The following is a 24,206-nucleotide window of genomic DNA, read 5'->3' on the forward strand; positions in this document are numbered from 1 at the left end:
TAAAAACAAAAAAAAGCAAAGAAACAAAAAACATACAAAAAAACCCAAAAAACAAAAAACAAAAAGTTCAACAGTATGGGCTGAGAACATACATTTTGATGAGATAATAAATACATAATTCTGTTCATGCTCTTAGGGAATATCTTATTGAAAAGATGTTCTGTTGTGGTGATTGGTCATTCGGTTGGTTGGTTGGCTGGTGGGTTGGTTAACTGGTTGGTTGGCTGGTTGGTTGGTTAATTGGTTGGTTGGTTGGTTGGTTGGTTTTTTCAGATAGTTTTCTACTCTGTAGTCCATTCTAGCCTTGGAACTGTCCTGTCTGTAATCCAGGCTAGCCTGGAACTTGCTATCCTCCAACCCCAGCCTCCCATGTCCTGGGATTACAGGCATACAACATCATGCTTAGCTGAAAGACAATTTATTAAATGACACAGAATCAAAGAATGCAAAGGTTTTAGAGATTCATTCAACATCAAGAATAGAACTATGATTTATGTACTTATGAACAGAGCAACTTCAACCATCTTTTGTGTTGTTACAAACTAATTCCATTCTGTGCTATCTTAGGAAAGTTATAGGGAATGCTGCAAGCAGAGAGAATACAGTGCTTCTCACTTCTAAGTAGAAAAGTCAATAGGCAGGAGAATGTTCTTAAGTTTCTTAATATCTGCAACAGAGCTTCAGAAATCTTGATCAACAAATTCATTGGTGTATTCTTTACTTCTTCGAATACTGAATAACACATTATTATACATCATTATACATTATATTTAATAATTTTAAAGTATATTAGATAAAAGAAAATGTTAGCAAAAAATCTTATCAAATGATTAAAAGCAGAAGATACATGAAATACATATCAGATACCTAAGTTCAGATCTTGCCTCGGCCACTCACTGAGGGACCTCACATGAGATACTTAACTTTGAACATCAGTTTCTTTATCTACAAGATGGAAATAAAAATTATTCATTCCAAAGAATCCTTCTAAGATGAATATAAAAGGTCTTACAACAGGCTGGATAAATATTAAGGACTCAATCAATAGCAGTTCCGCACCATAGGAAATTAACACATCACATGCCTCCGATTACACTGTTATACATAGTTAGACATTTAAAACAAGAAACTCTTAATAGAGTAAAAATCCCACATATACTATATATAGCCTATCTGCATGTTAAACTCCTAAATAGTGAAATTAATTTTCAACTCTATTACAAATTTGTCATAAATTCTCAACTTGTGAAGCTTAAATTATAATATTTTGCAGTAACTGTTCTTTGTTGCCTGAAAATTCTAGACCAAATTAGACTAGCATGCATTACTACATACTATAGCAGAATCACTTCTAAATTTATATCCAAAGACGGCATTGGAAAGTTATTTGCACACACTTAAGAAACAGTCTCCATAGAACTCAGTTGTGAGATATCCCAAGAAATATTTTAAGAAATCAAAGATTATGGCATCATATTGAATATAAAAAATAAGTACTTATTAGAAGACAAAAGCTTTGATTCATTTCTCTTAATTAGAAGAATTAATGAGCTGTGCATGTCTATATATGTGCACATAAAGGCAGAGGAAATATGCAAATGTGGGGATTGGACCTTCATGGTGTCAGGCAAATGGAGAGTGCTTTAAGCTACTAGAAGTGATCTGGCCTTCCTAATTCTTAACCCTGTACCACTCATAAAGCATTCATTCCTCCTCTCTAGTTCCTAGGTAACAAAGGCCTCTAGATTTTATTGCTTACATAAACTCTTCCTCCCAGATGGATTCTCTCCCACTTTTAGAGCTGAATTTAAGTCAACTCTTTCCCAAAAGACTTACACATATAAAAATGTTTTGAATTTGAAACTCAAGAGTACTGACTGACATCTTCTTCTGATCTTTCAGTAACAGTGATTTGCTGTAGGCCATGGCTGTAGATTTTGAATTTATTTTAAAATAGTAAATGTAGATAAAAATAATTAAAACTAAGCAGTGAATTTTGATAATAAATTTAGAAAATATGAGGAAAAATGCATATCCTACAGCTGAAATAGGATCAGCCAAAATATTATATTTCTTTCAAATTCTTTACATGTGCAACATCTCACACACACATACACACACACATCCTATTATCATATGTAAGATCAGACCATATGTACTGTGTAACATTGTATCCATTTTTCTCTTAATACTGGACCAGCATTCCTCACATCATTTTAAATTTTAAAAACTATTTTTAAAGAAGTTAAGGAATCTTTCCTTTCATTCTGAACATTCTGATGTATTTTTCACTATAAATACTTCAAACTAAAAAAAAAAAAATGCAGAAGTTAAGAAGGGGTAACTGGGGTAAGAAGTGAGACTATACATCCTTGCATCCATGTCCTGAGCTGCCTACATGGAAGAGAAAAGTCCTCACCATCGTCAGCTGTTCCGTGTCTGTAAGAGGAAGGCATCATATTGAAATCTTGTGTCTATAGGACTAAGTTGAAAGGCTGCTGTCTCTTACTGATGGCAGGTGTCTACAGGGCCCCAGACAACAGCAAGTGGACTGTGACGGACTCTAGAATGTGATAACAGCAGTTTTGTGTGAAAAGAGCTACAAAAAGCCAATTCTGCTCCCACATAGGGAATAGCTTGCTTAGACCCAGTTTCCCTTTAAGAATATAGCTACACATATAGCTGTTATATAATGTATAAACTATACAAACTGAGTGGATTTAAAACTAAAAAGAAGAGAAAACAATGTGTCAAAAAGATAAAAAGCTGTCAAATAGCTTTGCAGAAAGTTTCAGGGCTGGGGATGAGGCTCAGTGGTAGAGCGCTTACACTAGGCCCTGGGGTGAACCTCCAGTACTGAAAGGGCAAAAACAAAACAGAAAAAGATATGGATAAGATAAAAATTAATTTTATGATATCTATAGAAGCAGAAGACTCCTAGGAAGGAAGGAACTGGAAACAACTAAAGCATAAAATGGAACGGAAAAAGAAGAAATACACTATTTACAACCAATACTCTGCTTCTTCACAGTAGTCTTATCTTCAGAAGTTAGGTGACACATTTCTTCCATATAAAAGTAATCACCAACAAAGCCATCATGAGTCCAAAAACACACTGAACACACTTTTACATGAATTTTACCACTTAGTACAACATTGCTTCTTTCGTGCCTAGTGGAGTGGCTTCATCCGTGAGGAGAGTTTATAGAATTCTCTATTGTGTTGAAGAAAGATGCATCTAATTTTACATCAGTCTAAACACATTACAGTGCTGAGTAATCGCTGGGAGGTTTGCATTCTCCGTGGCCCAATGGCCTCCCTCTTTTGACTCCTAGTCCTCTTAGGAAATTAAATGAGATCTGTGTTCTCTTCCCGGAACAATGTGTACACACATGCAAAACTGTACAAAAGCATTTCCAGAGGCCTCTGGACTCCTTGAATCCCTGGACCAGAAGTGGGGCGGGCGGGTGCTAAGGAGAACTAGTCAAGTGGCAGAGGCATGGAGCAATTAAGACAGGATTGGAACTACAGCAAGAACTTTACCATTCTAGGCCAGACTGGCCTAGCTTTTAAGTCTGATATGTGAGTACTTAAAGAGGACCTCTCACTGGCCATAGTGACTTTCAATCAAAGAGCCCTCTGAGAAGTCACTAACTTCCTCACATCATTTGATACGCATCGTGGAATCAAATTGCAGACTTGGTCACCTCACTGTCTGTCCAATGAACATTTAAGTTTCATTTAATCACTTACGTGAAGTTACTGTGTTTTCACCTTAGAACTTATGGTTGGCCCGGGCTATTAGACAAAACACAGGCTCCATGAGCTCCTGAGAACAGGGTTTCAGTCTTATTTCTGTCTCCCATGCATAGCTCATAGGTAGCATTCATTAAAGGGAAAATAAATGACTAAATGCACACGCTAGGACAGAAGTCCTGCAGATGGCAGAACCTGTATGCAGCCTCGTATTAAATATTCTAACATACAATAATATACTAAATACTCTTTTAGTTGACACTGGCATATGTATTTAAAAAAAAAAAAACATTTGGTAACACTTCTTTGAGCTGTGTCTTAAAACGTATTCCTAAAACACAAAAGTTTTATATTAATGTTACCAGAGCAATAATTAACAATCTTTATTAGTGAACAAGTGGATCTTATGGAGAACAAGCTTGTGCTGGAAATAAATTATAAGCTATTTATTCATTGTATAACTTACAACTATCTCCAAAAGCACTATTCACAAATTTCACAGCTAGAATTTAAATGCATTAAAAACATTTTTTTTTTGCAATAATTGCACGGAAGATGGAAACTAAAGCACTATTCCATATACTAAAGGTAATTGCTGCATCTACTGCTCATGTCATGTTGATGTATGACTATGAAACAAAGGTCAACTTTCTGCACTCATACATTATCAAATTTGAAAGCACAATATTTGATTCTGACCAACCTTTAAACTGCCCACAATATGTGTAAAAAAGTGATGGAGTTTTACCTTGGTTTTCAAAAAAAAAAGAATCCATATTTCGGAAGCAGAAGGGTCAAGAAGTCAGTGGCAAGGTTAGATGTCAACACCATGAATCTCACAGTGCCTTAGCTTATCAACGAGGTCTAGTACAATGATTACAAGCAAAAATTGCTATACTAATGAAGACAAAGATCTAAAAAATTAAATAGTCCAGGCCCTCTGACAGAGGGCAGTACTTGGCGGGCAGTAAGGCGAAATTAAGGACATAAATCACTCTTTAGAGCTCATAAAACTCCACAGTGCACAAACAGTCTGCACGCCTGGGGAACAGACTGTTGAAGACAGAAGTGGCAGCTGCCATACTTCTCACCACTGGTGGGGAAGGCAGCAGTCCGAAACTGAGCTTCTTGATCAGAAGACAGGTCGTCACATCTGCTCCTCTTCCCACTCCACACACGCTACGATCCCGCCGACATTCCATTTAGTAGTCATGTAGCATATTGAATTCAAAACTAGTGTTTGTTGGATAGACAAATTGGTTTTATCAATCTACTGAAACCTGAACAGCTTCTGCTCTCCAGCAGTGGCCAGCGGGACGGGAGAGCAGAGAACAGGGAAAAGAAAATCTCGGCTTTCAGTAGACTGTGGCCTACTTTCACTGTCCAGATGTGGTTTATTATTATATTATTTATTTGGGGTGGGAGCACATGTGTGAAGTCCATGTGTGGAGGTCAGAGGACAGTGCTCTAAAGTCAGTTCTTTCCTTCTACCATGTGAGTCCTTGGAGCTGAACTCAAGTAGTCAGGCTTGGCAGCAAGTAGCTTTACCCACTAAGCCATCCTGCCTGGCTTGCTGTTTTGAAATAAGCTGAACTATGGGAGATTACTATATTTAAGGGGAGAGACAATCAAAAGGAATTCAGGTCTTCAAAAACCAAAAGGAAAATGTGCTAAAAAAAGGAACAGCAAGCACCCATTCAACCAAGATAGGTCTCAAGAATATTGATTTTATTCCAGTTTATATTCAATTTAAATACAGGACTCAAAGTATTCTATTCTGAAAATCAATACACTGTACCTATGTGAACACATAGTTGAGAATAGGTTTATTCCAAGTATATTCTATTTCTTTTGAAGGATTATTTATAATTTATAAAGCAAACCACTGCAAGTTTTTAAAAAATGTTCCCCTTTATTAGAAGGTAAGCAAAGCTTTGGAATTCTTGCTAGTAGACAGTAAAACATGAATAGTCAGCTTTGGTTTTAAGAAACAGCTTATAGTTCATAAAACACACATTGAAAGTGTGTTAATAAAAGCCAAGGATCCATTTCCTTTTGCTGTTTTGCTCTGAGGCAAGAACCCAACTTTAAAATTTATATACTAACCTATATATTGAAAAAGGAAATATTCTTAAATTATCTTGCATAAAAGTGTGTATGTGAAAAAAAAAGTGTGTATGTGTATCTAGGCCCCACTAGACCCAGATGTCAAAAAGTAGAAATGTAAGTAAGTTCTAAGCAGACATCAGTCATAGCATCAAATGGGTTAGAAACAGGTAAGTGAAAATCAGTACAGAGAAAACCACTCTGAGGCAGGCTGATCTCGGCAACTCAAGGTCAGCAAGAAATACATGTGTGTATATGTGTGTTTGTGTGTGGGGGTGGGTGGGTGTGTAGTGTGTGTGTGTATACTCTTATAAGAATATCTTTACACATCTCATAAGAATTAGGAAAAGGATTGTCGAACTCCAATGATCTAAACCCAACCCAAGTATCAGGCTCTTCTGAGCATTAGCCGACTCTCCCACCTCATCATGTGTGTTGAGGTCATCTACAGCTTAGTTCACTCGTTATTGAGGCTCTCCTACATCAGGCACCAAGAGAACAAAAACAATATATCCTAGCCCTCAATTAGTGCTTTGGGCAAGTTCTCCCTCTCTAATCCCAAACTCATCATTCATAGGAATTTCAGACAGAAACAGCACACCAACCTCTTGTGTTAGCAACGGCAAGTCCACCACTTAGTAACATGAATCTAGTTTTTTGATTATTTACGTAATATGTCTGTGCCAAGTACTGGTTTACTTTGGTTTGAGATCAAGAGGGATATAATAACTAAGACACATAGTCTACGCTCAGTATTCCATGAGAACTGAGAAGCAGGCCTGATAAGCAACCAGGTGTCTCCCACACTAATGACATGTGAGATACCACACAACCATGAGAAACTGAAGGGCTTTAGTCTAACTCCTTCAGCTATCAAAGGGGTGCACACAGGTAGTAAACAAAGCAATCTTAGTCACCATGTTTAAATCCTATTTGCAGCTCTATAAAACCAGCTTTAGGAAATGAACTCCATCTCCATGTGACATTTGTCTCTCTGAAGTCACTAGAAGAACCCTAAGAGAGTGCACATGATTGCACCTAGAGCACAAGCCTGGCTAACAGGCGGTATTGTATGCACTAAATGCCTTACCTGCAACACCCATCAAAGCAGACTAAGAAATATTTATTTCCATGAAAATAAAATGTTCTCAGTTTTCCTAAAGCAAGTGCCAGGGATCTGGTAAAAGCCTTGAGTAGCTAAAAATTTGGCCTCTTTTCACAGAATCTTGGACTGAGGGAAGTTTTTAAGAACACTTTTTAATCTTCTCAGAATGCTTCCAACATTTATCAACTTTGATGCCAAGGGAAAAAAGCAAGGATGGCCAGCATGCTCCTGAATCCACCTGTCACCACCCCTTAGTAATGGGGTGACAGCAGCAGGCAACCATGCCATGCTTTTACGCAGGTGCTGCAGACCCAAACTCAGGTCCTCATTCTTACTCAACACTTTTTTCAGCTCCACTTTGGCAATTTTAAATGGCATTTTACTTTTACATTGATTTCATTTGGGGGTGGGGGGTGGGGCACACGTGCCATAGCAGGCACACAGAGGTCAAAAGACAACCTGAGAGAGTTGGTTCTCTTCTTCCACCACGTGGACCTCAGAAATCAAGCTCAGGTCGTAAGACTTGGCAACAGGCACCTTTACCTGCTCAGCCATCTCTTGGGCTCTAGGAAGGTTAAAGGTAGTAGTTTAAAAAAAAAAAAAAAAGTAGAAAATGACAGCTTAAATAAGCCGAGACAAATTAATTGCCTATGGATTGATGCAATTCAATAAGGTTTTAATTCTGTACTCATTTTAGTTTTTATTGTTTCAAAGACACAATTTTTCCATATTTATAACTGCCTATCTAAATTCAGAATATTTTTATCTATTGGCCAGTAGTATTAAAACACTTAGAAATTTAATAAACTTGAAATGAGTCAAATTATAAAAGGGCTCAATTCATAACCATTTCTACACTGATTCATCATTACTTGGTACTTGAGTTGTTTTTTGATAGTTCTTTCATTTGTGAACTGTATCTAATGTCTTCTACAATTTTTATACCACATAGAAACATTTTTTTCTGCTAACTTCCTAGAGCAGTTCCATTGCCCACAGCCACTCAAAGCAGCTGTTCTCCTCAGTCTACCCTTCAAGTGATAAATACAAAAAGCTAACACATTATATGGTAATTAAGGTAGGAACTGTCAGTTGGAAACAGAAATAAAACTACTAGAGAAATCATAAACTTATTAATATTGAAACAGTGAAAATTTGTGGTTCAATATAAATAGTCCTTCATTAAATCTGACTTGGCTCAGATGCCTACTATCCCTGACCTAAAACGGACAATCATTTAACATTCCAGAACTCAGCATATATTATCTAATGACAATCATTACATAATTATAATCAATCTCTCCTCTCCCAACCCACCTCCTTCCCTCCCCCCACCCGTCTCCCCCCACATACACACAAACACATACACACACACAAACAAGTAATACATACAGCTACAGACTTGATTTTACTGTGAAGGTGTGTATGCACAATGAGTACATGAGAAACTCATAGTTTATTAATAAATAACAACATTTCCAACCTTGGATTCCAAGTGGTGCAACTTCAATTCAACAGCTCTATATTAAGCTCCTTCAGTATCTACATAAACAGGAGGTATTTCAGGAGGAAGAGCCCGAGAAATGTAGGCAGCTAGGAGCATTGAAAAGAATAACCTATGCATACTGAAAGTGTGTGGTGGAGGGGAGGCAGTAGTGACAGTAGTTGTAATGCAAAAACTTGATGTGAGAGCCAACTGGGAAGACAACCGCCCGGGACTTTATCGGTCAGTACAGTAATTCAGATCTCTCTCAAACACAGAAAGACTGAAGACAAAGGTCTGAGGACCCTCAGCACAGAATGGATGGGAAAGAAGCATGATCAAAGACTGTTTAAAGGGTAGCTTTCATACCCTGAGGTGATGGAGGCAGGAATTAGAAGGCAACACAAGGTGACTAACAATAAGGCTTCGGGAGCTGAAGAAACAGTTCAGCAGTAGAGTAGAGGTTAGCATGTGCGAGGCTATGGCTTCAACGCCAACTAAAAGGAGCGTCATCACAAGTGATCCGCTTCCAATCCTACCTCAGACTTTCCACATGCCAATACAGACGTCTAAGAAAGCTGCTTATTCTCTCTACAACTTGTTTCTTTCCCATACTTAAGATACAAAATCTCAGGACCGTTCCTCCCAAAAACATAACTGTGCGTAAATACGCACACCTACTGCAGGCAGCATGCTGTTTGCTGGAACAATGCAGATTATTATTAATATAATTCAAACAAAATGGAAAAACAATATAAATGCAAAATGCTTAGAGGGGAGCAAGGCACAGCAGTTCATGGGAATGATTTCAGCACCCAAGAACCTGAGGCCTTAAGTCACAAAGTCAAGACCAAGCTGGGCTATATTGCAATATTCTACTGGGGGTGTGGGGGAAGAAATTGGGAATGAACATTTTAAAGACAGAGGGAAAGAGGGAATATATTTTAAATTCTGGCTTAAATACTGATGCTATTTGGTGAAATGACACACAAGTTTGAACAAGTATTCTTTTTAAAGAAACACTGACTTCACAATGCCATGGCAGTAGCATGGATAAATACATAGCTACGAAGCCAAAGAAACAGACCACGCCACATAGCTATGAAGAAAAAGAAACAGCTCAGGCTGGGGATCTGATATTCATAGACAGACAGTAGTTATTAAGTCCCTGGGTTTTGATGAGCACTTCCAGAGAATAAATGCACAGAATAAGAACTGACAATAGATGGAAGCCAGAGAGCATCAACATTTAAAGATGGCAGAGGAAGTCTTCAAAGGACACTGAAAACAAGAAGTCAAAGAAGATAACGGCAGTGCACATCCAGAACCTAAAAGATAAAGGTGTCTCAAAGAAAAAGAACATTTGGCCAAGTCAATCTGCCAAGCAAGAGCATGAGTTAAGTACTGAGAGTAGTCCCTGGATTTAGCATGTTATTCACATGATAAATGAGCGGGGCACTGCTAGGCTCCCCACATATAGACAGAAGAAAAGCGAATTGTGAAGACAGTTGATGGGGAAACAACATACCCTGAAGTAAGAATTCAGAGCAAAGACAAAGTGCAGAGGGTTAGCTTCAGACAGGGAGAAGAGGAAGGTATCTCTGTCAGAAACAAAATTAAGCTGACGCTTGTGGCAAAAAGGGCAAAGCACAGCCACAGCACTGAGCAAGGGTCCTATGGCTCCAGAAGGGTGGGGAGGAAAGACAGAGCGAAACTAAGCTGTCTGCAGGCCACAGAGGACACAGTGAGAGGGAGGTTAAACAACAACATGCTGAGCAGTGGTGAACAGGGAAGTTCTCCCTCATTTACACTAATCTCAATAAATGTGGAGTCTCAGTCACTTCAGACATTGCCTACTATATAGTATGAGAATAAGATTTTCTGTTTTAAAATACACCAACAATTACCTATCTGTTGTGTTAACTTTACTAAGCTCCTCTTAAGATTTAGATTTTATTTTACTTATGTGTATCTGTGGGGAAGAGAGTGCTATTGTCCTAGGAGGCCAGGTAGAAGGCATCTGATCTCCTGGACCTAGAGCTACAGAAGGAGCGAGCCACCTAATCTGGGAGATGAAAAGCACACTCAGCAGGCATTCTGTAAGAGCGTGCTCACTCTTAACAGAGATACCTCTCTAGCTCCCCCTTTATATTTCTTTTGGGGGATGTTTTTATAGTTTTTTCTTGGTTTCATCATTAGATCCCATTTCTCTGAGGTACTCATTTTTGAGCAGTGCACATCAAATGTTTTTAACAAGACTTAATACAGTGTTTACTCCCCCTCCTCTCTCCCCCCCACCCCTCTCTCTCTCTCTCTCTCTCTCTCTCTCACACACACACACACACACACACACACAGCTTGTAAAATTTACACACTAAAAGGGCTATATGAAGTTGGAGAAATGGCTTAGTGGCTAAGAGTACTTTCAGCTCTTGCAGCCAAGTTTGATCCCTAGCCCCCATATGTGGCAGCTCCCAGCCATCTGTAGCTGTCATTTCAAATGAGCCAGGTATCTGGCCTCTACACAGTGGACACAGACATTAATGCAAGTGAAACATTTATACTCATAAAATAAAAATAAACACTTCTTTTTTAAAAAGATTATATTCTAGTTTCAGTTCTCCATTTCTTTAATCTATCATTGACACATACATATGACATTAATGCAGAAAACTTCTGTTCAGAGTAACTGAATTGAATGCTCATAGTTTTCCTTAATTTCATTATCTACCAAAGAAAGGATCTATGGTCCTTCCATATTTCACAAGGGTTTCAAATAATAGCAATAAATTCTACCATGTAACCTAATATCTATTAGTTATCTAGCAAGAAAGCTAGGCACATCATATAAATTATTTTTACCTCCCCGTACCTGTGGAAACATTACTCTTTTCATTTACAGATTAAGGAAATGCAGAGAGGCGAGGTGAAATGGCCACAACTGCAGGGCCAGCACTCAAGTCCAGCTCCACATGCTTGGATTTACAGCTACTAAACTAAAATGCCTCAGAATATTAACAAATGGGTTTTTTTATATATGTCAGATGAGGTATTAAATCATAAATATAAACTTTTAAATGATAATAAGTATATTTAGTTTAAATAAACATTCGATAACTAAAAGATGAGCCAGACATACTATCATGTCTCCCGTATGATGTAAATTCACTTCAGTTGTTCCAATATAAGACACATAAAAGGAAACTAGAACAAATTATCATATTGTGTTTAAGAATAACTAGTCTACATTAAAAATCTTCCCACCTGATGCTTGGTATATATACTCAATCTAGTGAGTTTCATTAAACTTCATTAACTGCCTTGTCTTTAAAAATGCATTTATTTGTCTCTGAAAGTTAAAAACTATGGCATAATATGTTTCAAAATCTGAAAAGTTTAATTTCTGATTAGAAACAGTAAACCTCTTATGTCACTGATTTTGAAAGTCTAAATAAAAAGAAAAACACCATAATTTGCTATGTATTTATCATACAGTGAGTTCTCCCTACCAGGTTTTGTTTAGATAGCCAAGCCATCCATCAAGACACTATGTGAAGAAGTCTAGATATTTAACAAAGGAAAAACGCTGCCAGGTCATCTTTATTTTCCTTAACAAAACACACACTCACACACAAAAAACCATTTATATATCATCATTATATTACAAATATAAATAATACCAAGAATTCAAGTACAGTCAAGTGCAGATATATTTCCTATTAATATGTAAACATAAACTAACTATATACATCATGTGCCTTTGGCCCAGTTGTAAAATAAAAGATATCAGAAGAAATACTGCACTTGACTGTTTAGTTGCATTCTTACTGAGACTTCGTACCAACGCATATGTAATTAAGGTTACAGCTTTCAGCTTCACTAATGTAAACACCTAAATAGATATTTCCTTCCCACTGGCAAATATCTCCAAGTTAAAATTTAATGATGAAGTATTCAAAATCTTAATTATGTTTCAATCCTTAAGCACTATGGAAGAAATTATTCCTAGCGAAATTTGTTCCTATGTCAAAATGGGCATTATTTACAAGCTATACATGTAGAAAACAAGTTTTTTTTTAAACTTTAGAATGCACAAAGTATCTAACAGCTATTGCATATGTCTCTGCATATTAACTGATACCACGTGCTCTTACTTTCAATTCCTAGTGGTAGGATTTGGATACACTGAACTTGCTGGGCAATCTGAATATGAATAATATTATGCATATATCTAGAAGGCAAATTTTTTTGAGTACCACAAAAAAAGCAGTAACTAACACCAACAAGACTACAAATATCCAGTTGAAGGCACATGGAAGTTATTTACTACTTTGTCACCAAAGATTCTTCACTTGGTTCAAGATCAGAAACAGAATCAGCTCTGAGAACAGGTGACTGGGCTTCGCTTGTGGCTGCTTCCTCCTCCTCAGTCTCTTCTTGGTTCTCTTCTGGCTCCTCTGGACCAGATGTTTGTTCAATCACTTGGTTTGTTTGCTCTGTAACTGGTATTTTGTCATCTCTCTGCTCAGTACTATTAACAAGAACATCTTGTTCTTCTAAAGAGTCTGAAAAGAGAAAAGGACATAAGACTTCAGGGATATCCAAATATCAAAACTGCTAAATAAAACAAGCCAAAGATAAACATACAAACATACTAAGAAATGGCAGAATGGTCTAACATTACCTTTTAAATCTTCACTCTAGAGCATAGCACTTAGGAATTAGTATAACTGAATAACTGAAGGAAATAAGCTCGTACTTTAATAATTTCATACACAATAAGCTTCTAAAGATATATCTACAAATGCAAGTCCAAAACTCAAGACCTCAACAGAATGAAATGCTCTTAAGTGCATTGATCTGTAAGAACCTGACACAAACTTGATTTACCTGGGAAGAGGGACCCAACTGAAGCACTACCTTCATGAGATTGGCCTGTTTGCCTGGGGCACTTCTTCATTGATGTGTAAGGTCCCAGCTCACTGTGGACAGTGCCACCTTTGCTCAAGTGAACATGGTTGTATAAAAAAAGCAAGTTGAGCAAGTCATGGGAGCAAGCCAGTAAGCAGCACTCCTCTGTGACCTCTACTTCAGTTCCTGCCTTCAACCTCTTGCCTTGAGTTCCTGGCCAGCTTCCCTCAATGATGGACTGTGACCAGTTGTAAGATGAAACAAACCCTTTCTTCCATGGTTTGGGGGCTTTATCACAGCAATAGAGAAACCTAACTAGAACAACAAGTAAGAGTCTAGAAAACAAAACAAACATACAATCACCCAGGTTACTGAACAGAAAATTATTTTTCTTACACCTAAGCAAAACTGTAAGCAATATATACTTTTGTATATATGCATATATGGAGTAATAGATATGTATGTATGTATGTATGTAGTAGTATGTATATGTATGTAAGCAGTACTCTCCCAATCTTATATACATCTCTATTACTCAAGGATGAAAGAAGTCAAGGTCCATGTTTTCTATCTGTATGTCTTACCTCCCCTTATCCCTATCTAAGCACTCATTATTTAATCTTAGGAATTCGATTATGCTGCAGACTTTAGTGTACTAAGACAAAGAAAGCGGTTTTCTCCCTTCTCTCTAGAAAGAGAAAGTTGTGTTCTTAATCCCTACCTGAAAGTCTACTCCCTTTAAATTCTATTTTTGAGTTTTAACGTAAATCACTTAATAGGAATTTAATAATAAATTTAATAATTAAACTTTCTTTAATTCTTTAAATTTTAAAAAATGAGCAGAAGAGAGTGGTAAAAGCAGAGATGCTTTGAGTCTCCTAATTTTCAAGTCAAAGATAAAAATTTAGCTTTAAAGTATTTTTTCATAGTAAATCTAATATTCTTGCTAGCAGAAAAAAAATAATTAAAACACATGAGCTTAGCAAGGACACAATTTCCTCATAAATGCTCTTTATGAATAAACTATAAGTGTTACTGATACAAACAAAACAAATCTTGGGGGAAGGCCAGCCTGCTTAAGAAAAGATTCTAGTTAAATGCCTTGTAACATAGTCAAAATTTCACAAAGTAAATAGTTTTACAAAGAAATTATGCACATTATGCACACAGTAGTATAGAAGTTTTAGAAATCCATGGTTTTAGCATACTAGTTTAATAAACACAAATACTGGTTTCATCAGAACTTGTAAAATATTTTAGAAGTATTATCTCCTTAAACAGATATCCTGGACTCCCGTCTACAGGATCAGTTACAACCACTTTCTTCTTTTCAGAATAAAAGCCCGAGATTTCAGTTAGGGGTAGCCACATAATGTCTTACTGTATGACAGCCCAAATAGCTGATCACAAAAAGCAGTGTGGAGTGGTCATAAATCATATGGTGACACACGAGCATAGAAATGCTACCTTGTTATAATACAGAACCTAAACGGCATTGCTGCACTACTTGAAAAGTAACTGAAACCCAAAGAAGAACCATAGTAAGTCACTCAAGTTTCCTTAAATGAACAGGGCAGAGAGGAAAAAAAGAGAAAGGACAGATAAAACTGTGAATATATACAAACCACTGCTGCTATAAAAGCCAACTAGTTCTTCTGCAGGAAACGTAAGAACTGCCAACTATTTGTAATACAAGCCTCACAGAACTTGTTCACAGAATTTTAAGAGTCATGGTTTTCCACAACTCTACTGGCCATAAAGTAATATTTACTTGGCAAGAACTTTGCAATTTGTTTATTAGTAAAGCCTTCTGAAACCAACCTATTAAGTCATATAAAATGGAAAAAACAAAACAAAACCTAATAACATAGTCCCCAACTCACAAACACCAAGTTTAAGTGAACATAGGCACAAACCGCTAGCCAAACTATAAGAGAATGACACAATAGCAAAGGGGTCAAGGTTCAAAGTCTATTAAACTTTATTAACTTTACCAAGTCAAAGACAACTTTAAAATTCTAGGTTTGTATAAAAAAGCTAATACAAAAAAGTGGAACCATACTACTAGAAATTTCAAACATCTATAATACATGAGTTCAAAGACATGCTGTGCTATCTCAATTATTAGAAAACATGATAGTTTCCAGTCAAAATTATATTTCAGAAAATAGATAGAAAAGTAAAAACTTGGTGAAACGATTACTAGGGCTTGAAGATAACTGACATGCCTATTTATCTATAAGGACTTCTCTTCTGTTGGGTTGATCTGTAGAAAAACAATCTTAATGGGAACAACATACATACACACACACCCACACATCCTGGCACATGACATGCCTATGACACAATTGCAGGAAAGCACACAGACAAGTTCTAAATGAGCAGGTACACAGTGTTAACAGACCTGTAGCAATTTCACCTCTAAACAATAGAGCTTTATAAGAAGGCCATATATTAACCATGTACTACCCCAAAATATTTCCTTCCTTCTTTCTTTCTTTTTTTTTCTTTTTTTTTCTTTCTTTTTTTTTTTTTTTGAGACAGGGTTTCTCTGTGTAGCCCTGGCTGTCCTGGAACTCACTCTGTAGACCAGGCTGGCCTCAAACTCAAATCCACCTGCCTCTGCCTCCCAAGTGCTGGGATTAAAGGTGTGCGCCACCACTGCCCGGCCAAAATATTTATTTCTATAGGAACATCATTTGCCTAGTCTTAAAAAAAAAAAAAATTGGGGGTTTGTTTGTTTGTTTGTTTTAAATGACGCTGCAATTTGAAATAGTTTGGAAATATAAAATACACTTTAAAAGATGTTAGTATTTGACTAGAAGATACCAAAAGACTACGATTCAAAATAGTAACCTGAACGACCTAATTATATATGCAAGAAAAATAATTCAAATCAGGTTTAGTTTCTATAATACAAAACAATTGGTAACTGGCTGTTCAGACTAAGGCTCAGCTCAGCTAGACAACTGAAACTCAAAACTGAATGTAACTACAATGAATACTATTGCTTTACCTATAAACACACACATGCAAAAATAGGTAAGATCCTTACCTCAGCTTTGGGCTTTTATCCTAGCTCTTAAAAAAAATTACAATTTCAGTCTTTAGTTCATATATTGTAAAGATGGCATTTTTCACAAGATTTGTCAATATATTTAAGGGGCAAAAGCATGAATTCCACCTCAATTCATAACAATGACTCACACCCACACAAAAATTCAAAACACAGAGTAACAGAGTACTATCTAGCTATTTATAATTGGTTAACAATTCAATTAAACAAAGTTTCATTAAATGTCAATGAAATGATTCCTAATGATACTCTTTTATACTCATAGAATCAGTGTCTAGCCCAATTATCATCAGAGAGGCTCCCTCCAGCATCTGATGGGAGCAGATTCACAGACCCACAGCTAAACATTAGGCAGGGCTTGGGGGAACCCTACAGAAGATGGGGAGGAAGGATTGTAAAACCAGAGGGGCCCAGGATACCAGGCAAACATGACCCACAGGATCAACTAAGCAGGGTTCATCGGAGTTGACACAGACTGAAGCAGTAACCACAGAGCTTGCATGTGTCTGTGTGCAAGGCCCTCTGCTTACATGCTGTGCTTGTTTAGCTTTGGGGTTTTGTTGGACTCCTAACAATGAGAGTGAGGGTGTCTCTGACTCTGTTGCCTGCTCATGAGACCTTTTTCCTCCTACTGGGTTGCCTCATCCAGCCTTGATAGGAGGGTATGCCTAGTCTTACTACAACTTGCTATGCTGTGTTCAATCACTATCATTGTTGAGGCTTGCTCTTTTCTAAAGGGAATCCGAGGAGGAGGAACAGTAGGTATGGGGAGAAGTGAGGTGCTGAGGGACTGGGAGGCTATGGTCATGATGTATTCTATGAGAGAATAAATTAAAACAAAAATGTTCATTGCAAAGCAATGAATGACCTAAAACTAAATCATTATCCGAAAATGTTTTAAAAATGAGTCAAACGATAGCATTGTTATCTATCTAAAACAAACTACAACAACATACTATTCAGAAAGTTCAACATAAATAAAGATTTGGTGAGGAGACTGATATATACAAAGGAGACAACGAAATCTTCATTATCAAATAGTACAATTTCCTAGAGCATAAGAGAAATACTAAAATCAGAATTCTTATTCACCCAATATAACCTAACAGTAACAGTACTTTGCATACAAGAAAAAAATAGATATCAGATTACCAGACAAATTTTATAGTATATAAAGCTTACTTAACAATTTTTGTCAATATTGAATAGAAGCCATGAATTTTCATATTATCCTGTAAATATAAGCTATTTTTAACTAAAGCAATTACATAAGCTCTAAACAAACACAACTGAGAAATGGAAACAATATTTTTCAAACAGTAGCAAACAAAAGGATCACTAAACTTATGCAAGAATGTAGACCTTGTTGCTCTGATTACATCTGTAAATAGAATGGTATTCATTTGAATAGCACAGTATATTGGAAGGCATTTTATTTATCATCATTATTAATAGTGTTGGGGTGGTGCATGTGCCACAGCATGCCTGTAAAAGCCAGAGGCCCACACTGTGGAGCCCTCTGTGGACTCCAGGGATTCAAACTCGGCTTATCAAGCTTTCACAACAAGGACTTTTACTCACTGGGTCACTTGCTGACCCCAGGTTTGAGGGGGAGGAAAAAAAAAAACAATTAACCACTTTAATGTCAGTTAGCAGAGCTACTTTTTATGTATTTATGTATTATGTATATGTTATCACTTAATCATAAAAGGAAATAAAGAATTTAAAAGCAAGACCTTTTGGTATACCATACCTAGTACAGTTTTAAAAATAAAGCAATTAATTTCCCTAGTTTCTTGTGTTTTTGTTATCTGCTATCAAAATATCTGGATGTACAATTCTAGAATTTTTTTAAAAAATTCAAAGATTAACAGTAATATCTTCTAACTCTCTGGTGAAAACTTGTCAAGATTCCATGTGTTGTTCTAAAATGTGATTCAGAAATTTTAAAAGCCTTATCCTAAATGCAAATTCTTCTACCATCAGAATCCAGACCAAACTTAACTGCAAAGACATGTGGCATAGATTGGGAGGAGAAAGTCTTCGCTCTAGATCATTTATATAAATGCTTGCTGATATCTGTTGAGTATTTGTAAATCCAATAACATAATCTGTACAGGTTCTGCTATCAAGAAGCTATTTCAATATGTTTAAAAATATAAAATGAAAACAAAATTGTCTGTCCAGTTCTCAATTTTCTGCAACACTGATGAATTTAGAAATCAGAATTTTAATCTCCCAACCACATTGGCTATTAGCACAAAATAGATGCTTGAAAACACACTGTCTTAGTTAATAGCTCAATTAACTACATGGTGCACCACCAGTGTTTAAAATAAATGCAGGTTCCTTTGTTCATCAGAAATAGTTGGCATCATTTACTATAGGATCCAGCTTTAGACTGATACTTTATCGTAGTGTAACAATAGGAGTCTTGGAGAAAAGTTTCTGTCTTCTGAAGAACCAAAAAGAAAGAGGATGGTCAGCCACTCTGAAGAATCCAAAGAGAAGTATGAAAAAATTACTACTATAAAAATGTCTTTGATGAAACAAAATTACTGCTCCAGCTTTTAGTACTATGGAGTCATCAGACCCTGCTTCAAGCTTGGTCTTCACCTATTAACATTACCTTACTGGGGTTCACTTTGAGCCAGTTAGACTTCATTCCGGAGATTTCAGATAGAAAATGAGACATCTGAGGTATTGTTCCTCCTAGATTAGATAAGAAGGAAAGGCAGAGTTGTATGTTGTTTGCTAACTATCCATCTTGACCTTAGTAGAAGAAAGAAAAAGGAGGGCCCATTATCAAGATTTATATTTTGTTGGCTTTTTTTTCCTCTTTGAAAAAAAAAATCAAATCAAAAATACTATTGATTTTCAAGCATTAACTTTAGCTTTCATAAGCAAGGTTACTCATGGAAGGGACTTCAATTTTTCCTCTAGGCATCTTCAGTATAAAATCCTTTATTCTCAATTCCAAAAGGCCGCAATGCCAAGGCAGATGGTTTGCATGTGTCAGCATGCAGCTCAGAGCATGACTTAAGCAAAAGAAAAAGGTTGAGACTGTGTCTGGAGTTGATGCTGCAGACTTCCAGATGAAGATGCATTCTCAGCGTTGGCAGTGCACAGGCTCAATCATGGCTGTCTGTATTCACGTTCATATTGATATTTGTTAGTAAGCCAAAAGCCAAGGCCAATTCCACACATATTCCAGGTTCACTCTTCATAGTTAAAAACAACTTAAATCTTATACTAATCTTGTGATATCCAAAATACTCATTGTTTCACATAATCCAGCTAAAGCAACTTAAATGCTTTTATGAAAACAAATCAAACATATGTAAATAATAATTGCTACTAAGTTTGTCAGTTTCCGGTACGTTTTTATACACTAGGTATAGCACCAAAATATTATGGTCTATTTCATAATTTTAGCCATCTCCATAACTTAGAACTGAGTTACAACAAAAAAAAAAAAAATGAGTGAATACTAGTAATAAGGAATAGTTGGCAGTCTTCTACTTCACCTTGTCCACTTTTTCATGAAACTTCCTTAAGAATTTCTAAGATAGACTTACAAAATGAATTCTGAAATACAAGTTCTGATAAATCTTATTTCTATACAACAAAGTGACTTCTTTATCACAGGCAATGTTAGGCTCATGGGCCTCTAATAATAAACTGTCCAAATGAAACACAGTATTATTTACCAAGTTGTCCAAAACATGCAAAAGCGACTTTCCAACTCCTAACTTTCCTACTTTCTGGTCATTTTTCCCAACTGGAGTGGTAGACACACACATATTCTACCCATACATATTCTAAATATTTTGTCCTTACAACAGTTGTTTCAAAATGCTTGAGTTGGATACACCAAAATGATTCCAGAAAAGCAACACTAGTCAAATCTCTCAACCTATACAAGAGTTCAAACCAATGGCAATGCTTAATCAACTGGTGGTACACGCTGCTGATCATAACATGATCTGCATGTGAAAACTGAAACACATCATAGCAATCACAGAAGAAGCCATCATAGCAACAGCTGACATGTACATGCTTAAGAATCTGATAAATTAATTCACTGTCATCTTTAATAGAAATTGTGCTTATATTACTAGGCTACACACATTACCAAGACAAACACGTTAGCTAACATATGTATACCTTCAGTGAGCTGGCTCTCTGGTGAGGGCACACTTTCTAGTGACATGGGACCAGTTGGACCTGAGCCTTCCACTGCCTGCCTCTTCTCAAAACTGAACTCTGGAAGCCGGGGAGCTTGGGGACGCGTTTTTCTTGCAGGATTCAAGAAAAAACAATAGGCACATCGAAAAGCTGCACAGAATATTTTTTTAAAGAGAAAAAAAAAAATCAATCAACCAAACTTCAAAAATTTATCAGACAACTCACAAGATTACTTTTATAAATAACCAGACTCAAGTTATAAATTTTTAACATGAATTTGTTACCTTATTATATAATAGGTATATAATAAAGTTCAAATCAACATTAATTTTAAAGCATATTGCATAATTACTATGAGAATGTGAGTATTAATTTTAAAGGAAAAAAGGTATAAAAAGTTAAATAGCAGTATAATAGAAAAATTATATAAATAATAATTATTTAAATAATTGACTGAACTTGCATTTCTAGTCAATAAAATAATTGTATATTTTGAAATCCAGAATCTTGTCCAAGAAGATGTAGAATGTTAAATTTCTGAAGCATAATTTATCATGTATTTAATAACAGCTGCATGTGAAAATAATTGATGACCTTAACTGTAAATGCTAATGCTTAGATGCCACCCCCAATGATTAGCTCAGACTCCCTGTAGATAGTACAACATCTGAGAAATAGCTGGCCTACAGGTTGTGCATTATAAGAAAGAACTTGAGTTATCTTTTCTTCTTTGTTTTTAGTATTAAATAAGGAGACAATGTACCTGGCTAATATATACAGGCAGTACCTAAAATAAAGTGACATTACATGGGATGGACAAGAATAATATATTTCAGAGTAAAATGTTTAAACCTAATTATCCATAAGTCCTTACCAATATATTCAAATTCTTCTTTCAAAGCCATGCCATTGTGAGAAAAACACTGCTGACATATAAGGGCATACCTACAACAAAAGGAAAAATAAGACACCAATTACAAATACAGATAAAGCTCACCAGAGAGGCCACTCAGCTGTGTCATAATAAATGAATGTTACCAAATCATTAACAACCAGTATGGAAGGTAGTTTAAGAGTTGGGACTATAGCTCAGTGAGAGGGTGCTTGCTTAGCATGTGTAAGATCCTGAGTTCTTTCCTCAGCACCTAATAAATAAATACTTTAAAATAAACACAGGGCATAAAACATTTAAAGGTATACACACACACACACACACACAAACACACATACAAACAGATGTGTATATATGCATGTATACATATAGATACCTGTATACCATTTATACATGATATTAAAAATAAACTAACAGACAAATGAATATATCCTAAGTTCACAGAAACAAGTTTAGTAGCCTAGGGCTTGAGAAATGGCTCAGCAATTAAGATCATAGCATATGCTGCTCTTCCAGAGGACTTGAGTTCAATTACCAGCACCCACACCAAGCACTTCACAACCACCTGTAACTACAGCTCCAGTGGACTCATGCCTCTGGCTCCTGAATTCACATACGCACAGTATAAAATATTTTTTTTAAATAAATTTTTTTAAGTTCAGCAACAGTTTTCTCAATGATTTATTCCTGGGGATAATGGCTTCCAAATCTGTGATTAGATAAGACTGGAAATAATGGAGCCTTCTTAGAGATTTATAACAAATGATATACAAAATTAAAAATTAAAAAGAGCCCAAAAGACTCTTACAGAAAATACATTTAACTCTATATAATTGAGGGCAATAGTAAATTTTTATACAATATGGTTCCTGTGCATTTCTCACTTATCAGTAATATTTAAATATGGTTCTCATTTTTTGTTCCCTAATCAGAACTCAAGAAATTCTTGGCTTAATAGAATCATTCATTCTTTTTTGAATAATATACAACTTACATAAACATTAAACTATAGTCCCTTTATGAAGCAGATACCATCTAGTAAAGCTGTCAAACATGTTCTCATGAATTTTTTTGAAAGTCTACATAATGACAAATACTCTGCACACTCATAACTACTGTCCTAGAATTATGATAAGGAGCAAGTAATATAATAATCTGAGAAACATTTGAAAAATAGTAAGAGCTAAATAATGTAAATTGTTTTCATTACTATTGGAAGAATTTCCATTACTACCAACAACAGTGATTCATATAAAAATCTACTACACATAGTTTGAACAAAGTAACTCAATTTCTCTGATAGCAGAACTAAAAAGTATAAATATAAGCCAAACATCACACACACACACACACACACACACACACACACACACTCTTGCACTGGCCAATGTCTTTTCATGTTCCTTTAACTATTAGCATGGCAAACATTACCTGTTCTGTGGACCATCACCAACTAAATATTCAACAATTCTATCCAGAGCACCTCGTTCTCGGGGGAGAATGGGTCTTGCTAAAGGTGGACCTGGAGGATGAAGGCCTAGCAAATAAATAAAAACACATGAAATCTGTATCTATAAGATACACAAGATTTAATTCAACTTCCAAAGTGGTCTAAGTATGTTAGAACACTTAAAAGATGTCAAAAAGCAACAAAATACTCTTATAAATCTCTGTACAACATTAAATATTCACTAAAACTACTACATTATAAAAATCTACTACATATGTACTACATCAAAACCACCAACATGATTCATTAGGATATGAAACTATGTTGGGTTCTGTACTAACTAAATTTTAAAATAGCCTACTCCTAAAAGCCCATGATGCTAATTTGAAGACTTCCACTTCTGACTCAGAATAACACATCTGGTTTATCTTTCCAAAAGACTGTGAGAAATATATAAAGTGTATGAAGAATCAACAACATTTGTCAACAATATAGGTTAAATTTCACTTACAAACTAAAAACCAAGATAAACCCTTGCAACTGTCGAAGTCTTTTCTTTTTTGTTTTGTTTTGTTTTGGGTGGTTCTTTTCCTCCATTATTTCACATTTATTCATTTTACATCCCAATCGCTGCCCCCAGCCTTTTCTTATAATTTGTAAGCAGAGGTAGAAAGCTAAAACCCAGAGAAGCTTAACTGTCTCCCAGAGTTGAAAAGACAGCACTGGAATTCTGGGGAAAACAATTCAGCTCAAATTCACAAAGGAGGAGTCAACATGAAGGAAAGAAAAACAGAGAAACACCTCTAGAGGGACTATGAAAACACTCAGCAGATTACAGACCAACCCATGCATCTGAGAAAACCATTCGAGAAGAGAAAATTATCTTTCAAAAAACTTAAAGGAAACAGTATTCACAGAATGACTCCCTATTTCCAAGAGTTCAAGAAGAAAAGCTCAAAGAAGAGGGGGAGGAGGAAAGGAAGAGAAAGAGGAAGAGGAGGGAGGAAGAAGAAGAAGAAGAAGAGAAAGAAACACACCTGTAAAATTTGCAATGTCTGGCATTACTCAAAAATACTAGTCATGTAAACAAACAAAAACAATATATAGGAAGAAAAAGTAAAAATTGTTTCAAGTATGACTGAATTGGCAGGCAAAAGTACTAAAACATTTATATCTATCTTCTATATCACGTTTGAGAATCTACTGAAAAGACTATGTATGTTAAGTAAAGACATGGAG

At 36.0% G+C, this 24,206-nt stretch overlaps 1 protein-coding gene across 8 annotated transcripts in view; it reads right to left on the minus strand.

The window, feature by feature from the left end:
* Nucleotides 1-402: 402 nt before the first annotated feature.
* Lnpk (lunapark, ER junction formation factor) overlaps nucleotides 403-24,206 on the minus strand; it is an 80,148-nt gene continuing 56,344 nt past the window's right edge. For 7 of the 8 annotated variants that reach the window (XM_031370648.1, XM_031370650.1, XM_031370653.1 and 4 more), the window contains exons 10-13: nucleotides 22,949-23,054; nucleotides 21,500-21,570; nucleotides 20,605-20,775; nucleotides 403-13,015 (exon numbers count right to left, since the gene is read on the minus strand). In XM_031370648.1, coding sequence (XP_031226508.1) covers nucleotides 12,777-13,015; nucleotides 20,605-20,775; nucleotides 21,500-21,570; nucleotides 22,949-23,054 — 587 coding nt within the window. In that variant the 3' untranslated portion in view covers nucleotides 403-12,776. Of the gene's footprint in view, nucleotides 13,016-19,066; nucleotides 19,150-20,604; nucleotides 20,776-21,499; nucleotides 21,571-22,948; nucleotides 23,055-24,206 lie in introns of all 8 variants that reach the window. The other variant, XM_031370654.1, reaches the window with a different exon arrangement.

The sequence above is a fragment of the Mastomys coucha genome, unplaced genomic scaffold (genome assembly GCF_008632895.1).
Source record: "Mastomys coucha isolate ucsf_1 unplaced genomic scaffold, UCSF_Mcou_1 pScaffold15, whole genome shotgun sequence".
In the NCBI taxonomy this organism is placed as follows: domain Eukaryota; kingdom Metazoa; phylum Chordata; class Mammalia; order Rodentia; family Muridae; genus Mastomys; species Mastomys coucha.